General features: G+C 36.1%; 1 protein-coding gene across 1 annotated transcript; it reads left to right on the top strand.

Annotated features, from left to right (window-relative positions):
* Positions 1 to 12,718: 12,718 nt before the first annotated feature.
* Positions 12,719 to 14,278, top strand: rps16 (ribosomal protein S16). The gene is made up of 6 exons (XM_056748931.1): positions 12,719 to 12,821; positions 12,914 to 12,965; positions 13,396 to 13,497; positions 13,647 to 13,743; positions 13,914 to 13,961; positions 14,088 to 14,278. The coding sequence occupies exons 2-6, from the start codon at positions 12,918 to 12,920 to the stop codon at positions 14,231 to 14,233; spliced, it is 441 nt and encodes a 146-aa protein (XP_056604909.1). The 5' UTR covers positions 12,719 to 12,821; positions 12,914 to 12,917; the 3' UTR covers positions 14,234 to 14,278.
* Positions 14,279 to 18,628: the final 4,350 nt, after the last annotated feature.

The raw sequence follows: 18,628 nt of genomic DNA, 5'->3' as shown, positions 1-18,628 counted from the left end.
ACAATGTTCAGATCACTTTACCACTCAAAGACAGACGGATGAGCCTAAGCTGAGTGAAAAGAGAGAGAGAAATACTACTGTGACAATTGAGTTATGTGATAAAAAACTGATGTATTGTTACTTTTGATTCCTCAAAATGTTAGCCAAGCAAAAAAAAGATGTCTGTGTAGTAGCATGATTCTAGCAATTCAAGTAAATTTAACCAAAGTTTGAGTAAACTTTTAATTTAAATGCATAATGAATACAAAAGTTCAAAAGTGCATTTTAAAACATAAAACTGTGTTCGAAAATTCAAACAAAAACTGTGTTTAAACAAAAGCTGAATCTCAAAAAGTCATGGCAGCATTAGAAATAGTGCTCGCCTGCCATCACGAAGTGTTGATCTTTTATGTGATTCATACTCTGTAACCAATGGAGGAAAAGTTAGCCCTTCAACGGGCAAGGGCACATTTTTCCCAGCAGATTAACTCACTTTGATTTATAGGGATTTACCTCAGAAAGAGAAAACAGCTGGAAGAGAGACAAATACCAGCGATGGCAAGGCATAAATCCAGTTTAAGAAACCCCGACTCATTTGTTAAAAACCCAGCCAGTTTGTGTAACACACTGCCCGTTCAATAAATTTTCAACAGCTCTAATGGCATGTTTACAATACATTGACCCAGACAAATAACTCATGCTAGAAATGAACACTACAATTCTTCTATTTGCCATGCGGATTTCATACTTTTTTATTGATAAACAGCAATCTCTCAGCAACGAAAATGTACAGCATCTAAAACATGAGTCACTGTAATATTTAACTCCGATTGGTCAATCACTCTTTATCAATCTGTGCTCTTTATTTTTGTCTATGACCATTAAATTTATATAATAGACGGCCTTTCTCTTTGTTCTTCTCTAAAATGTTATGTCAACTGAAGTTAATATTAACTATTTCTCAAATAAGTACTGAAAAGATTTGTCACAGCATTGGGTTAATCTTATTTAAAATTGCATTTTATACCTTTTCTCAAAACACTAAATTAACATACAAAACATAAAAAGCTTTTCCTAGCCGGATTTCAGTTACATTATTTATCGAATACATACATATGTTAAGTACTTAAACTATGTGTACATATGCGTATTTAAAAATATATTTTGATCCTGTTCTGGTGTATTATAGTATATTTACTTGTAACTGAATGATCCATCCTCACAAAACCACTAAAACTGATTTTTATATTTTCATCTCCACCTTTATAGTCTGTTTAAACAGACACAGATTTTTCCCTTCTGAATTTGTGAATGTAGGTCTGCTCCATAGAGCATCATACAGTAGTCTCTCTACAGACCGAGCTGCATTAAAGCCAGCTGGGGTTCTGCTAGGTACCGTATGTGTGATGATATTGCATAGCTGATGTCTGACAGATGTGTTCACTCACATTATATTCCTTTTTCAGCCCCAGCCTCTCTTTCTCTCTTCCTCCTTTCTTCGTTTCCTTCCCTAACTATCATTCCACACCTTGCATGGACCGGAAACCTTCTACGCCGGTAGGGTGGGCCGCACTTGACGCATATGTCAAAATGAGTGGGTCGTGACCCCATAGCAGGCAGCATTTCCTGTTGCTGTAAAAGAGGCCTAGTGGGAGCAGTAGAGATCAGAGTGGGTCCAGGAACACATCCGGAACTGGATAAGCTGCTGTCCAAACCAATACATCAAGCCAACGGTAGCTGCTCACAGAACCTGATGTGGAAAAATGAGGATAGACAGTTTTAATGTCACTATGGAATACTAGTATGCCATTCATTTTTCGGATGAATGGTGATGTTACCAAAGTAAAATAAAAGCGGAGCTAACAGGGTATTAGATTAATGGCATATAAGGGTAAATATAACCACCTAAAACAACCTGTCAGCCACAGAGAGAAAAATAGTAACCTACAAATCAAGCAACAAGCAACTAGAACATTGTGACTTGTCTTATTTTGCTGTATTTTGCATTGGGAAAGTATTTAGAAGCTTAATTTATAATAATATTAACGCTGAAATCTGTAACTAAAATGCTGATGCTATGACATACCGTATTGGTCTTATCACCTACCCTATTTACAATAAAAACACCCTACTGGCTTGTAGGAAGCCAAAAATGTAACCGATTGCATGTTTACGAACTAATCATTTTTACTACTGATTCTATTATTACGTTAAAGGGATAGTTCACACAAAAATGAAAAATCTGTCATGAATTACTCACTCGTTCCAAACCTGTATCGCTTTTTTGTTCTTATGAACACTGAGAAAGATATTTGGACAAATGCTTGTAACCAAAAGGTTCTTGGACCCCATTGACTACCATAGTAGGAAAATGACAATAATAGTCAAAGTGTCCAAGAACTGATTGCTTTCCTACATTCTTCAAAATATCTTCTTTTGTGTTCAACTGAACAAAAATGAGTATAAAGTATGTTTTCTTACTATGGGAGTCAATGGGGGGCAAAATCTGGCTGCTTAAAAGCATTCTGTCAAATATCTTTCTCTGTGCTCATCGGAACGAAGACATTTTTACTGATTTGTGACAAATCGGGGATGATGTTTACCAGCTGTCACCAAACTCATGGCTAAAATAATGAATATTTCCTAGATGTTTCCCAAACACTCCTTTCTGACATTGGCCAGCCTGATGTCTTTGGGCCAGTCAGTATCCTCAAGCAATGGCTACCAATACCATCAGCTACATACACTGAAAACTGCATTCATCACCAAAAATGAGAACCATAAAAACACTGGTAGAATTTTGACCTGAACTTGGTTTCTCTGACCTGACTGTGGTACATATGATGCCTGTCAGGCGCTGATTTAGGATTAATTTTAAATCAGCAGTTCTGGAGGTGCAGGTCCTCCAGTGGTATCAATGCGGCCCCAGAGGTCTTATAAATTTGGGCAGTTCACTGGGTGAAAGAGTCTCTCTCCTCACTCTACACTCCAGCTAGTAATCCCAGTACTTCCTTTAGCCCTCTCTTCTGCTCTCCTATCCTCTCCGCTCTCCGGCCCAAGTCCTAATTCATTTTCTGTAACTAACAGCCGTTGTTTCCCGATTGTCACGCTCCCATCCCATACCGAAGGAATGTACGTTTGTGTATGTGTGTGAGGTTTTGTTTTTGACCTTGGCTGTGTGTAAGTGTATGATGACTCGTATTGTGCAGCGTGTGCGTGGGGGGGTTTCTGGAGTAATTACTCCCTGGAGAGCAAGAGATTGGTTCATGTACCTCTCTTGACATGACCAGCACAAAGGGATTAAAATTACAGGACAGAGTTTTGCGAGCAGATCTGGATATGTCATTATTTTTGTAACACTTCCAGTAAAGAACACATTTTTCTTCTTTACCTAACCTTATAACATGGCACTATGTTATGGCTACAGTCACACCTGCTTGTCGTCTAGATATGTACATGTGCCGTTGTGCAAATCTTCCTATACCGCTCGATTTTAAAAACTTTAACTGTTTGTCTAATGCAACGCTCTCTAATGGTACCTGCCATTGACAAGACAGTAGTTTAACAGTCTGTGATATAAACTAAATGTTCTATTGAATGGTTGTCCTTTATATTGCATGAAACAAACTCGCGTGAGTCTCAAATGTCACAACTGTAAGTAAATGATGTAACATTTTGGGTGAACTATTCCCCAGGTGAAATGCTCTGATTCTTTATTTTTGTTCAGTTCCTTTCCATTAAAATCTATTTGCAAATGTTGGTTACTTTATATATTTCTATTGATTGATAATTGTGGTGAGGAAGACGGGACGAGAGCTGTGGGGCGGGGCCGGTGGCGGAGTGATAGTTGGAATCAGGTGTGCGCACACCGGTCCCGCATATCTCACGGAAGAGATCAGGAGCATAAGAGGACGAGCGACGGGACTGCTGACGAGAGAGGACCGGGCCTGGACATATGTTTTAAGTTTGTATGCATGTTCTTTTAAATAAAATATCAGGAAATTAACATTTACATTTATGCATTTGGCAGACACTTTTATCCAAACCGATATACATTGCTTTATCCTATACATTTGTTTCTAAGTATGTGCAATCCCCTGGGATCGAACCCACGACCCATAACTTTAGCATCGTTTTGCTACCACTGAGCTACAGGAAAGCTTTTCTTAAAAGCAAATTTTATATTTATTTTAATATAACATGAATTGTGATTAGCATAAATACGAAGTTAATAAATGACAACAAAAAAAATAGTAATGTTTCAAATTACGTACTCATTGTTTGAAAATAATGCTAAAAAAAAAAAACTTTCTCAATAACACTGTGGTCAAAATTAGAGCTCATAAAACGAATATTTGATTATTATTATTTAGATAAAGGTCAATGAGAAAGTTTGGTAACACTTTAGTATGGGACCATTTCTAACTATTTACTAGTAGCTTATTAGATGCCTATTTTTAGCATATTGGCTGTTTATTAGAACTTATAAAGCACATTTTCAACATGACCATTTTCTACTTTCCTAATCCTACCCAATACCAAAACCTAAAAACTACCTTATTAACTATTAATAAGCAACAAATTTACTGAGGCAAAAGTCATAGTTAATGGTATATTATTACCGAGAATTGGACCTTAAAATAAAGTATTTTAACATTTTGTAAAGCTCTGCGGAAATGCTATAGTGAAACAAATACAAGCTTATTGTAAAATGGTTCTAAATAAACTGCCTATGTCGCCTATCGCATGGGCCATCCCTGCCTACACTCGGGAAACATGCTGGGTTATTTTCAACCCAGCATTGAGTCAAAAAGGGACAAACCCAGCCTTTGGGTTAAATTAACCCAAAATGGACATATTTGCCACCCAACAATGCGTAAAATAAACTTTGGGCTGAAACAACCCAGAATTTATATGAATTATCTGACCTTATACCAAGGAGCTGTGGAATATTCTGATTGGTTGACGAAGGTTCTACAGGTGTGCATTATTTTTCAGTCGAACGCACACCTATGAAGTAGTTCCAGATTACAGTTTGATATCACTGCGTCAAATTTAAATAAGGTTATAATGTAGCCTACTGTCCACCACTGAATAAAGATCTAACAACAAACAAAATTACACATAATTTCCATTGTCTGAGCAGAAGTAACTATTAAAGGGATACTTTAGGCTTGAATAAAAATTTCCCAATGTTTTACTGACCCTCAAGGCAAGTGAATGTGATTTTCTTCTTGAAGAAAAATGCAGTCAGAGTTATAACACGTATACTTTTACTTCCAAGCGGTAGAATGGGAGTAATGGGTGGGATTTTTGTTTTTTTCTTATTAATCATAAATGTCATACATGGGTTTTTGTTAGTGTCCCAAGCGATTATTAAATATAGATAACATCTTCCTATAAGTTATCATTTCAACAGTCAGGAGCTTTTCTGATTAAATCATAACTCTCAATCATGCATGTTTTTGTCGTCGTCCTTTGTTGTTTGATGAACATATAAAATAGATTTTAATGATGCAGCTGCCCCTTTAAGAAATGCACCTAATATAGACTGTAACACATGCATTTTGTATCAAAACGGATTGCGTTTATTTAAGACATAATTAATTACTTTTACAACGATACTTGCTTATATGGACAATTTAGCAACCTTTTATATGCATATGTCTGTTTAAGAGAAAGAAGACGTTAAAGAGAACTCCGTTCAGTATCTTGGGCGTTGTCTGAGTTGCGGCTTTCCGGCTACACTCATAGTTCAAACATCCCATGAGAACAGAATCAAGTTCTCTTTTGCGTCTCTTTAAGAATGTTTAAAAAGTCATAAAGGCATAAAAACATGCAAATTATAAACTTTTGTTACGAAACAGCACTGGCCCGATCGGGCAAGTGACATGTCTGTTAACTGCAGTCCTCATTGTTGATCCCCTGCATACGGACTCTTTCGTTTTATTTTTCTTGGTGAACGTGCCATTGTAGTCATGCTTAAATTTAAAATCAAGTTGACCTCACAGAGAGGTGTGTGTTTAGAGCACCCCGTCTCCAGTCCTAAGGGAACAGAATCAGAGACCTGGGAGCTCACCTTCTGACCCAAAACATCCAAGATGCCCCGGCATTTACATTTTTATGATACATAAAATTATGGTCATTAGATATACAGAACAGAATGACTTAATTTAATGCAATAGACTGCTCTAAACAGACTCAGCGCGATCAAGCGACAAGCAATTATATTTTCCACATAAATCCTAGCCTGACATGACTGTGAAAGACAAGCAACTGGATATTATGTTATTTGCTGTGTTGCGCTGGTAGCCCCCAAAGTAAAATATCATTAGTTCAAAGCTTAATGTACATAACTGTACATTAAAAATTACATATCTGCTAACTGGATGTGATATCTTGCAACAGTTTAACCACCAATGTGGACAGATAACTGATATATCACCCCAAGGTAGGACAAGGTCGTTGAGAACATAAATGCTGAAGTTTGCCTAAGCACCATCAATAAGTGAAGAACACATCAAAACATGAAAAAAATAAAGATTTAAAAGAAAGCATGAGAAAAACTGTAATGTTTTTGAAGGACGAGAAAGATTTTCAGTGCTTAGTGGGACTAATTTGCTTTTAGTTCAAGTTTGGGCTACATACATAGAGAATGACTCAATGCTGGCCACTGGGTGCGTGACTAACTAACACTGGTTGAATAACTCGATCTCACTCTCTGACTACATTTCAATAAAGTAAAATGTGAGTTTTGGCAATGGTATTCTATCATATTCCAACTCTGCACTTCCTACCAAAGGAAAGAAACCTCTAGTGAATTGATGTTCCATGCAGAACAAACCAATTGAGATGACTCCATTCTTCAACCAGAGCAAGATGAAATGAGAACTCTTGAAGGGATGCTGGTACAAATTTAAATGCAAAGATGCAATAACGTAAATATTTTGGCCGGAAATTTCCATTTTTAGGTATGCTTTCAGACTTCTTATGCATTCAAAAAGTCCTCACCCAATCCATTAAGGTCGGATCCATGCTGCTTTAGATTTTGTTAAAGTTTAACTGTGAGGTTGGATCCATTGCAACACAAGGACATTGTGGTATTTCTGAACCTACACTTCCATCCTTATATCTAATATTTATTTCAAGCATTATTTAACCTCCTTTCATTTTATGCTTGAGCCCCTATGTGTATAACCTTATATATTAATCAAAGATAACATGGTTGGTTTTAGTCCTAAAGCCTGTTGACTGTCACCCGTTCCATGTACGGGACACCTAAGTTTGCCTCAATATTGTGCATGTAATTTCTAATCGAATACAGACAAACTATATATAATTGGAAAGATCAAAGGCTCTAGAATACAGATTTGTATTGAAATTGTATGCAGGGAGAGTAATTGATTCTTTTTTATAAAGAGTGTGCTTAGATTTTTTGTTATCCTTTTGCAACCCGTATTTTTTTTATGTATTTCACATCAAAGAAAAACAAAGTTTTTTTTTTTTTTTTTTAAAATCTAACAACATACCTTTAATTTTTTTGGGTCTGTGATTTTTTTTCTTCTTACAATAATCAGCTATTTTTCTTCTTTCAAACGAGACCAACCGTAAGTCTTTATTCCAAAGAGTTCATGAGCTACAGCCATTTAAGTTCTAACATGCGTTTTCATGTGTGGGCTCAAAAAGTGCTCCGACAGTTAACAGTTAACCCGCTGGTTTAGATTTCAGAAAGTAAACTGGCCTAACAAAAGGTTAATTTTTGAATACAAATGGTTAATATGAGCTTTACAGATCTTGGAGAGGAACTACTAAAACAATTACCATAAAGAGGAACGATCAAACCAGACTTTACAATCGTACACTTCAGTGATCAAAAGAGGTGAAAACAAGCCCCATAATGAGCTAACCAGATCAGTTCTTTCACAGTATATGTATTAAAAATGAACTAGGCAATTTAAATATATTCTATAGGATCCAAGCATTGTGTTGAGGCCTGCCGCGAAAAACAAAGCCAAATTAAGTATTCAGACCAAGACTTTATACACGTGAGCTTTGAAATGAACTTAGATCCTCCATAATCACACTCGCAGTGCCAAAGTTGTGATTGCACATCTGTTGTGGAAGTGATGGGAAGGCAGTGGATGAGTGTTTGCATTCTGGATAGTGACAGGCTGGTATAAAAGTGGTTTGGCAGGAGTGCTCATTATCTCATCGCAAAACAAACAGCAGCACGTTGCCCATGTAAGCTCCATTTCCCCCACAATAGACCCAACATCTGCCTGAGTCTGCTACTGTTCAGCTCCCCCCCACACACACACACTTCTCTAATTAACACCCTTGGCTTATTGTTACACATCTCACAAACATGGCTCGGCATAAACAGGGCAAAAGGTACTATGGGCAAGTAAGCAGGGCGTGAAATGCAAATAACACAAGCTTCTTCAAAGCTTCATTGCTAACAGAGGGCGTTAAGGTGAAGGGAGAAAGATGGGATGACAAAATGCATCCTGACTCTGCACCTTCAGTGTTTGTGTAATTAGTGGCTGTTGAGATAAATAAGGTGTGAAATTAGGAAAGTACAGCGTGACAAAGGGAAAGTAGAAGGAGAGAGAGAAAGCAAGGTTATAGAAATGATACGTTTGTTGTAGCTCAATTAGGGAAGAAATGTGTTAGAAGCGCAGAGATCATGGGTTTGAAGGTAATTATACATATACTTGACAACACATTGACTACAATTTAAAGGGACAGTTTACCCAAACATAATCTATTCACACTGTCATTCAAACCTGCATGACCTTCTTCCTGCAGAACACAAAATAAGTTAGCCCTATTTTAAAGAACATTGGTTATTAAACAACATTGGCCCTCATTGACTTCTATTGTGTTGGACATTATATTTTTAACCATTTAATTTTGTGATATACAGAACATAGAGACTAATATATGGAAGTAAAATAGTGACTAATGTTTTTGAAGCAAAGAGACGTGCTGAAAAGCACTAACTGAAAAAAAATGCATTGTATTAACAGTTCTTGCATTTAAGGTTCTGCAAATCAATATGGTTGTACATTTAAGCTGTGAATATTTCAAATTGAAAAATTTCACACTCGGTTTCACTGTCTAAAAATTTAAAAATCTAAATTCACCTTTTAACTTTCATTTAAAAAATGTAACTTGTTTTTAAATACAACCTTTAATATTCGACGGATAATTTTCAGTCCATATTATTTCGATTTAAAAATTCGCTTCCACAAATTCAGCGGTTCAAATTCGGCTTGAAATTCAAAGTTTCACATCCGGGAATCCCAGGAAAAGCAATAGAGCGCCGATTCTACAAATGCATGATCTCTTCCTGCTGCCTGACCGCTTCACCAGCAGGTGGTGTAAGTCGGTTCTGACGTAGATCAAATCAAGAAATGCAGATACTCTTTAAATGTTTGCCACGGAGTCCACTCATCTGCTCGATTAAGTGAATTTAGTTGTTCTCATATATAGCTTCTTAAACATCATCAACATTTTCAGTAATTCAACTGACCCTTGCACTGCGAGTAGTTTGCACAGACACACTCTAGGCCTATTATGCTCAGACTATGAATCTCCTCCTGTTCTGGCTAAAATGAATTAGGTTATGTTTTACTTCAACACATCATGTTCACATAAATATTATGCATCATCCGCATTTACAGGACATTTATTGTGTTTAACTGTTTAAAGCGGTCAAAAACTGAGATCTCAACCAGCATCTCATTGATAACTGCTTCGACTTTAACACGTATGCAACTCTCTCAGTAGTGCTTCTGTTTATATGACATAGAAGCAATCTCTACAGACTTTCTTTTAATTTTCCTCACATGATCTTTTTTTAATTTGCGACTCTCAGAAAATGCTGGATGTTGCGGAATTGTGGAAACGTTCGTCGTTTTTATTTTGTTAATACAAAATAGAAAAACCGATCTTTTAGCCAAGCGAACTTCTTGAGCAGGCCAAATAAAATTGACCAGATACAAATAGACATCACGTTCTTTAGAGCCAGAACAGACACGAAATGTATTGTCGAAGCCAAGAAAGAGACCTCACGGCGTTATGGATCTAACAGCTGTAAGATGGTGTTTCCTAAAATGTGCGACAAACTGCTTGAGTTGCTGTCTGTTAATAAAATGCAAAAATGTCAATCACGGTATTAATCTAATAATGTATTGGAAATTTTGGTGTAACAAATATTTGTTGTTTCCATAACATTTAAACAGATTCAATTTTTGTCTTTCAAGTCGATTCGGTAAAAGTAAATTCATTTTAAATTACTAGAGACGCAATGCCATATCGGACACAATATTTTGTCAACGTTTTAGACCCGAAGCCGCTGGGACCCATAAGGATCTCTAACATACCTGTACACCTCATCGCAAAGTGTCTAAAATGTATGTGTACAGTTCAGATAAACGATCAAGTTTACCCTCTTTAAACTTATGATGACTGAATGAGATGCGTAGGTAGGTGTCTTTATTATTGCAATATTTCAGTTTGTTTTTATTCATTCGTTCATTTAGCCTAATAGACTATACTTGGCTATATTTTTCGTTCTGACCTCAGAGATTTCAGATGAAAAACAGGCATAATTATTTCCATTGATATGTCTCTTCTAAGTGGTTATTAGTTTGTTTAAGTTTAAGCATTTATATCCTATATTTAAAAATATTTTACAATTACGTTTTGAAGAAAATACTTTACTTTTAATTGGTTATTTATATTGTAGATTATTTTACGTTGTGATAAAATAGTTCATGGCTTGTTCTTATATCTGTTTGCACTACTTTTTCATTTCCAACTGTAGTCAGTTTTAAATGGATATTTATTGTTTTTTTTCCTATTTGTTTTATACCAAAATAAACTGTTTCATTTGAATCATTAAGTTTATTGTGATCGTGTTATGAACCTAATGTAATGCTTTAAAATCTTATTGTATTGTTTTCTGGCACATTTAATCATATACCATCGCATGTGTCATTCAAATAGCTTCATGAAATTAACTTATTTTATTTTAAAAACTCAATACACAGTATGGTTTAGTAAAGCACTGTTATATATCCATTTTTTCTCATCCCCGAAACTCAAACCATTATTTGATGACTTAAGATGGTGCTTATCAATAGCACGATTTTATGTTTGCATGTGGCAAGCTACAGAGATTTGCGTGCATTTGATACGCAGGTGTAATTTACCCATACCATCTTAACCAATATTGTTTTGCTTCTGTATGACATATCGCTTTATTGCTCCCTGGCCTCTTTTGAAGTTAATTTGGATAAAAATGCTAAATGCTGCTAAATTACTTAATGTTAATATATCATATGCACGTAAAAAGTAATGAATGGGTATAAATAGCAAGCCAAATACAAACGTAAACTCATACTCTAGATAGACAGTACAAGGAGATCGGGAAGAATATTAAATAATTAAATTAAAATGTATGACTAGTCTTATGATTCCAGGCCACCTAGAATTGTCCCCGTGCTCCATGTCCTTTCTAGGGCTAATAGTGGTGAGCTAAGCTGCCAGTACAAACGTCAATATTTTTTTTCTTGATGAAGCATAAGAAGCCATCTATGAGAACAACTAAATTCACTTAATCGAGCAGATGAGTGGACTCCGTGGCAAACATTTAAAGAGTATCTGCATTTCTTGATTTGATCTACGTCAGAACCGACTTACACCACCTGCTGGTGAAGCGGTCAGGCAGCAGGAAGAGATCATGCATTTGTAGAATCGGCGCTCTATTGCTTTTCCTGGGATTCCCGGATGTGAAACTTTGAATTTCAAGCCGAATTTGAACCGCTGAATTTGTGGAAGCGAATTTTTAAATCGAAATAATATGGACTGAAAATTATCCATCGAATATTAAAGGTTGTATTTAAAAACAAGTTCAATTCTTTAAATGAAATTTAAAAGGTGAATTTAGATTTTTTAATTTTTAGACAGTGAAACCGATTGTGAAATTTTTCAATTTGAAATATTCACAGCTTAAATGTACAACCATATTGAATTGCTAAAAGACTAAATGACTAAATGTAAGATGGATAGATAGACGGATGGATAGGAAACCAGCAAAGAAGACCAGCCTAGCTGAGAGACCAGTTAGGACCAGCAAAAAACCTTACACCGATTTACAACTGTTTGTTCAAAACAGGGAAGTATTAAATTATCACTTTAGAATGATTGTAAGGGAAATAAAAGTATTTTCCTACTATGCCTACGTAGCAAACAGCTGTTGAAAATTGTTTAGAAATGGACAAAACAGTTATAGGCTAAGCAATGTTATGTTCAATTCAGTTCAATAAACAAAAGCAAAATAACTTTAGTGTTGACATGTAATCGAAATGTCATGTTATTCTAAACGCTAGTTCAAGACTTTAAATCCCAGTAAACAATGTTTATAAACAGTCAACTGAAGGCATGTTAATTTAGAATTAATGCAACTGCGCAATACCAAAATGTATAAAAAGAAAGTTTATTACCTTCAGTGCCCATTCCCTTGCATTTCTCCCAATCATACTAACAATTATCGAATCAAGCCGTAAAAATACGTTTACACTTTTTGACTATTTGACTTACCTTAAATATGAGTTCGATACAATATGACGCTCTTTGCCAATCCACCTGGTTCAATTATACTATTAATTTTAAGGTCCGAGAGCGCCATCTAGTAATGGGGTTTAAAATTTTCTTTAGACACCATTATTGTCGTAAAACACTCTCGATTGGCGTTGTGTTTACGACAGTGCCCCTGTTTCTGCGCACGGGAAACCCCTGAACGGCCTCTCCGAACAGCGCTCTTGCTGAGAAAGGTGCGTCCATTAAGCCAGCTCTCGCAAATATAGTGATTTAAACTCTGTTAAATGTGTCCTGTGAGTAATTAGGTGTGTGCTTTATGTTTCAGAACCATGCCACCCAAAGGTCCGCTGCAATCTGTCCAGGTTTTTGGACGTAAAGTGAGTATTTTAATCTTGTGTATGTCTCATGTGCTCGCTCACGGTACCAGAGCTAGGTGGCTAAGCTAACACCATTGCCGATTTGTTTCTAAATGGTGTAACATCATAATACTTAATTCTTAAGGCAGTATAACTGTTGTCATTGTTGGGGCACCGTGTTAAATATATGGATTCTTTAAATGTATGACATGTTGGTGGTTATTATGAATAGGAATCATGCGTTTAGTTGTGGATGTCTGTTCACGTGGGACGTGTTTCTAGTATTTATAAATGAACATTGTTAAATAGTAGATAACATATGTTTATGCTTTGGTTTCTCTTATGATTTTTCTTGTTTTATTATACATTTTGTCAAATTGATATTCTGACATACTCTGTTATGTGTACTTGCTGAATGTAATTTGTGTTTTTCTTTTAACGTTAACAACAGAAAACAGCCACCGCTGTTGCCCACTGCAAGAGGGGAAATGGGCTTATTAAAGTCAATGGCAGACCCCTTGAGATGATCGAGCCGGCCACTCTGCAGTACAAGGTAAGAGTACACCTTTCTATGTAGTATCTGTATTGCTCCTGTACATCTGGATCTGTCATTATGTATTTGTTTAAGCTGTTTATCAGGATAGTGTTTTGGAACCGTGTTCAGAGATGTCCTGTAATAGTCTATAATTTACTTTTTTGTAGCTTCTGGAACCTCTTCTGCTTCTGGGAAAGGAGCGCTTTGCTGGCGTTGACATTAGAGTTCGTGTGAAGGGTGGTGGACATGTCGCTCAGATTTACGGTTAGTTACACTGAGTAACATAGTATTGATCTGGATTGTCTTGTTGGTGAAGAGTTCCATTCTCATTGGATTTCAGTGTTTGTATACTATTGTGTACTGTATTTCTGATCCCTACGGCTTCTACAATTAATTTCAAGCACTTAAATTTATTGTAAAATTGTTTCTGGCAGCTATCCGTCAGGCCATCTCCAAATCCCTGGTTGCCTACTATCAGAAGTGTAAGTGGACTACGCCAACATTTAATATACAATAATTATACCAAAACTAATTAATATTAGAGAGGTGCAGTCATTTTATGTTCATTCTGAATTAATTGGTATGTTTTATTCCTATTTCTCCCTCAGATGTCGATGAAGCCTCAAAGAAAGAGATCAAGGATATCTTGGTTCAGTACGATAGGACCCTGCTGGTCGCTGATCCTCGCCGCTGCGAGTCCAAGAAGTTCGGTGGACCTGGAGCCCGTGCCCGCTACCAGAAGTCCTACCGTTAAAATCTCTCTGTACATTTTCATACAATAAATCTAAGGGGGAAAACATGTTTTGGTCTTGCGTCATGATGTGGTGGTGTTTGTTAAATACACTAGTGCATGCGTTTCTGAGCAAAGAACTGTTTTCATACTAAATTCTTCTCCATTTATTGATGTCAAATTATTTATTTATTATACACCTGAAATTTTACAAGTGCTGGACTGAAATTCCATATACTGAAAATCAGCCATTGAAAAGAAGTAAAACGTCATTGGATTAAGATAGCTGGTTCATGACAGATGCTGAGCAGATGTAAAGACTTTTTTTAGTGTCATTCGGATTTTGTTGTTGCATGTTGACTGTGTGAAAGAAAGAAGTTGCATTTATTGTGGCTTTTATTATTAACAAAATTTTATATGAAGAGACTTGGGGCGTTCAGAACCTGCATATGAGGCTTCTGTGGATCACAAATGAAGATATTTAATAAAACATTACTCTGTACATACAGTGGATTTCAATAGGGGCCAATGTTGTTCGGTCACCAACGTTCTGTAAAATAGTGGTCTGCAGATGAAACTAAGTCATACAAGTATGGAATGCCATGAGGGCGAGTAAATAATTATTTATTTTGGGGGATGAACTATCCCTAACAGCTTCCACAATGTGATTTAAGGCAAAGTGCATGAACAACCACTAGAGGGAGACAAAAAAATCTGTAAAATCCTCATAAAAGTTTCCTACATTTATCGCATAGTTTATGAAAAAAATGTAGAGGTAATCTAGGCCAGTTAAAGGTAGTCAGTACTAATGACTGATATTTAAAACCCTGAAAAATAAAAGGGAAAAACATTAGTATACAAATAGGTAAATAAACTAAACGCAAGAATAAACCTAGATTAAAGAGGCACAAAGAATTGTTTTGTTGTTTTTCCTCAAATCTTCTCATTATTTGGACCGTGATTCAGCAGTTGATCTATATTGTAGTACACTCAGCCCAACAGATCCTGGGTGAGGTCACAGCTAATGAAATAAGGTTGCGTTACACCGCTCGCTCTGATCTAATTCACTTATGGCAAATGCCTGGTATTGATCCATTACTGGCAGTTAGATCACCAAGTAGACACATACGGGTGAGGCTTTGTTTATCTGTGCACAGCACAACTCTTTTCTGGTATTTACTCCTTTGCATTTAAGTAACTAGAAGCCTGAAAATGATTCCCGCATTCCATAGTTGAAAGATGTTTGTCAATGAAATTATTGTGTTGCCATAGAGATATGAGACGAATGCATTCATTTTGTCTTAATGATGTCTTAAAATTAAATATGCGATGTGTTAATCACACGTGTAGTGTCCACCATTACAATAAACAAATGTTGCCATTTTTAACTGAGATGTTAATCAAAATCTAGACACTCAAGTATTGAAAAAAACATGGGTATAGAAATTAAGATGGATAAAAGGACTGTTTTTTGTTGTTAGCTTCATGCGATATCCATTCCTCATGTTCCTGTTGTTTTTCAGACTGAGCCAGTCTTGACCTGAGGTCAGATTTAACCGCAGAGTGCAAAGGATTCACCACTACCCCTGAGTTTCCCGAGCTAGGACATGAGAACTACGTTTTTGTTCGCATGGGACAGAGGAAGTACATGGTCAAACCGTCTGAGCCAAACTTTATGAAAGATTCCATGGTATTGTCTTCAAACAGTGCGGAACTTTGTAAAAAAAAAGGAATGACAGAATTTTCTGTTCTTTGTTTTAACAGGTTTTTCACATAAATTGCATTTTAAAGTTATTCGTTACAGATTTTCATGCATTTTTTAAATACGGCCAAAAAACGTAAAATTTAAAGGACAAACCTGCCAGAAAATGTGTGTTTTTACAGTTTATTTTTAAATACGGTAAAAAAACTGTGAAATTACAGAAAAGAACGCAAATTTACAAGAAAAACAGTAAAGAAAATTAATATATATCCTGTTACTTATCAGGGATTTGTTTTTTTACGGTATATTTTTGTCTCTCCAGCTGACAGAAAATGTCTTATTTTACAGATTTACGGTTCAGGGAAAACATCCTATACAACATTGTAGGCTTTTCCAAGAAGTTGGCATTTCGAACTGAAATGCAGCATCACGAGTATGTTTATCCCAGAATGCATTGCACTAAGTAAAAAATGTATTGTGAGAGAGCAATGTAAGAGAACTTTTGATGGTTGCGTCCAAAACTCAGGAAGGTGACTTGATGTTTTGCTGTCTATTCAGATAATGACTTCACAACACAGGCAGCATTTTCACACTTTCATGGCGACATTATAGCGAGCAGAATGAAGTTAGATTTGAAATATATTTTGATAACCAAGGGAATTTTAAAGAACACTACTTTCCAGACAGAAATGCAATCAAAAGTAAGGTTACAAAATTGAAAGTAAGTTTATTCATAAACTCTCTGACTGCTTTCTCATGTGACTCATGTGAATTTTTAGAGCTTGATGTTGCTGGACAAAATCCCCTCCTCTACAGATGCACAGAATTGTGTGAAATGAAAGGCAGTGCACAGGATGTTGCCTTCAAAATTTGATCAGATGAAAGTAATACTTGCAAGGCTGTAAAATATATTAAAATATGAATTAATAATGAATTAGATTTAAAAGTCTATTTAATTTAAGACAAAATGTGATTCAAGTTTCATGTCCCCTATCAGCATCCATAGAGTTCCTTATGTAGGCACCTCATTGGGTTTTGTAGCAGAGCCAGAGTTCTGTTTAGTTACTGGTGAGCTTGATGAGATGATCCTTTAGAGTTGGTAATGTTTTGAACATTGACACAGGCAGCCATTATTAGCTTATCCGCTTCTTGAGAAGAAGATAATGGTCTGGGGGTTAGAAAAATTGCTTAATGTGACACTGCCATTGTTCATAAGAATGGAATGAAATCCCTGTGTATGGACATCCTCACCCACTGCAAGGAGTAGAATGTTTGTCCCTCCTTGTCGAGTTTGAGAGAGGTGATTGGGTGATCAAAAGGGCAGACAGACATCTTCTTGGGAATCCGTACACAGTAGCATGAGTCCTACACTTACCTTTCTTTCTGACAATAACAGAACGCCTTGAGCTGTTTATAGAGCTGAACAGGCACCTGGCTTCTTTTACCGTCACAGACCATCCTACTCCCGACAACACGGCCTCAAGTGTCTTGGGGTAAGTGTTTCAGGATAATGTCACCACTACTTATTTAATGGTTCTTGTTAAAGAAAAACACTTACGTGTTTAAAAACTTGTATGACACATAATTTACCCTGCAATGTTTTGCAGAGATAGATGATATTACAAATGTGACTTGTTGAAGAGAGGTGTGCTAATATTTTTATGAGCAGTCGGATCTGCATTTTTTACGTGACAACACAGTATAATAATTCCTGAAAAACAGCGAATATGTCCGATATATATCCACGATATGTAACTTTTTAGTGGTTATACAGCTAATTATTGTGGTTGAGAATGGCTTAATTTAAGTAATGATTGTAAAATTGACTCTCCTTCTCATTTAAAAAATAAAATCTCCAAATAAAATTTCCATCTTTAACAAGGCTGTTTCTTATATGTCGTTCATATTGTGTGCAGCTATTTGAATGACCATCTGGTTGGACAAACACACACTTCTGTGTTGACGAACCCTCTATGTGTTTTTTGAGAGATTATGTAAAGCACTTGGCTTGGTATTGATTTCAAACAGTGAGTTTTTCAGAGCAAGCTTTCATTTGTATATTTTAAAGGTGGTGTGTGAAGTCTTGCTAGCCCTGGGGTTCATTTGCGTTACTTGCTTACTAAAGTATCTTCAAGAAATGCGCTTAGACAAACCGGATTGATTTGTGACATCACGGCGTTAAGGGCTCAAACCAAGTGATAAGTGGCCTAGTCTTGCAGAGTCAGATCTTTCACTGCACCACCAGGTCTACTGCTTCTGCAGTTTAAACTGGCCTGATTTCACCTACGTAGACAGCAAGAGCTGTCTGCACTGACCCAGTAGACGATCAAGTTTGTTTTGATTTTATGTTTTTATCAAAGAATAGAATAGAATAGACAAACAGAACAAAAACTTTACAATTTAGAAAAAAAATTCACAATAAAATAAAAAGAACACAGTTTTAGTCCACAACCAGCTTTGTTGTTTTAGCAAGTTGTTCTAATAATCTATATTTGTTTTTATTTCTATTTATCAAGATACAAAATAGGAAATATGTACACACATGCAAACGGTACACAAACTCAGGGAGACTGTCCTAAAGTCCATTTTGGGGTTCCATTCCATTTACGAATAAGAAGACCACGTTTGCCAAATTTGACCTATGGAAGCTTTTTTTTGTTAATTTTTTTACTGCATACAAATTTCCTGTATTTAAAAAAAGATTATAAAAAAATGTC

Source organism: Triplophysa dalaica, chromosome 5, assembly GCF_015846415.1.
Source record: "Triplophysa dalaica isolate WHDGS20190420 chromosome 5, ASM1584641v1, whole genome shotgun sequence".
Classification (NCBI taxonomy): Eukaryota; Metazoa; Chordata; class Actinopteri; order Cypriniformes; family Nemacheilidae; genus Triplophysa; species Triplophysa dalaica.
This window is presented reverse-complemented; position numbering and strand designations above follow the sequence as displayed.

Excerpts from the sequence above, each read along its gene's own strand:
- rps16 (XM_056748931.1), top strand. The coding sequence starts at position 12,918 with ATGCCACCCAAAGGTCCGCTGCAATCTGTCCAGGTTTTTGGACGTAAA. Across the intron at positions 13,744-13,913 it reads ACATGTCGCTCAGATTTACG|CTATCCGTCAGGCCATCTCC; the intron begins GTTAGTTACACT and ends TGTTTCTGGCAG. Across the intron at positions 13,962-14,087 it reads GGTTGCCTACTATCAGAAGT|ATGTCGATGAAGCCTCAAAG; the intron begins GTAAGTGGACTA and ends TTTCTCCCTCAG.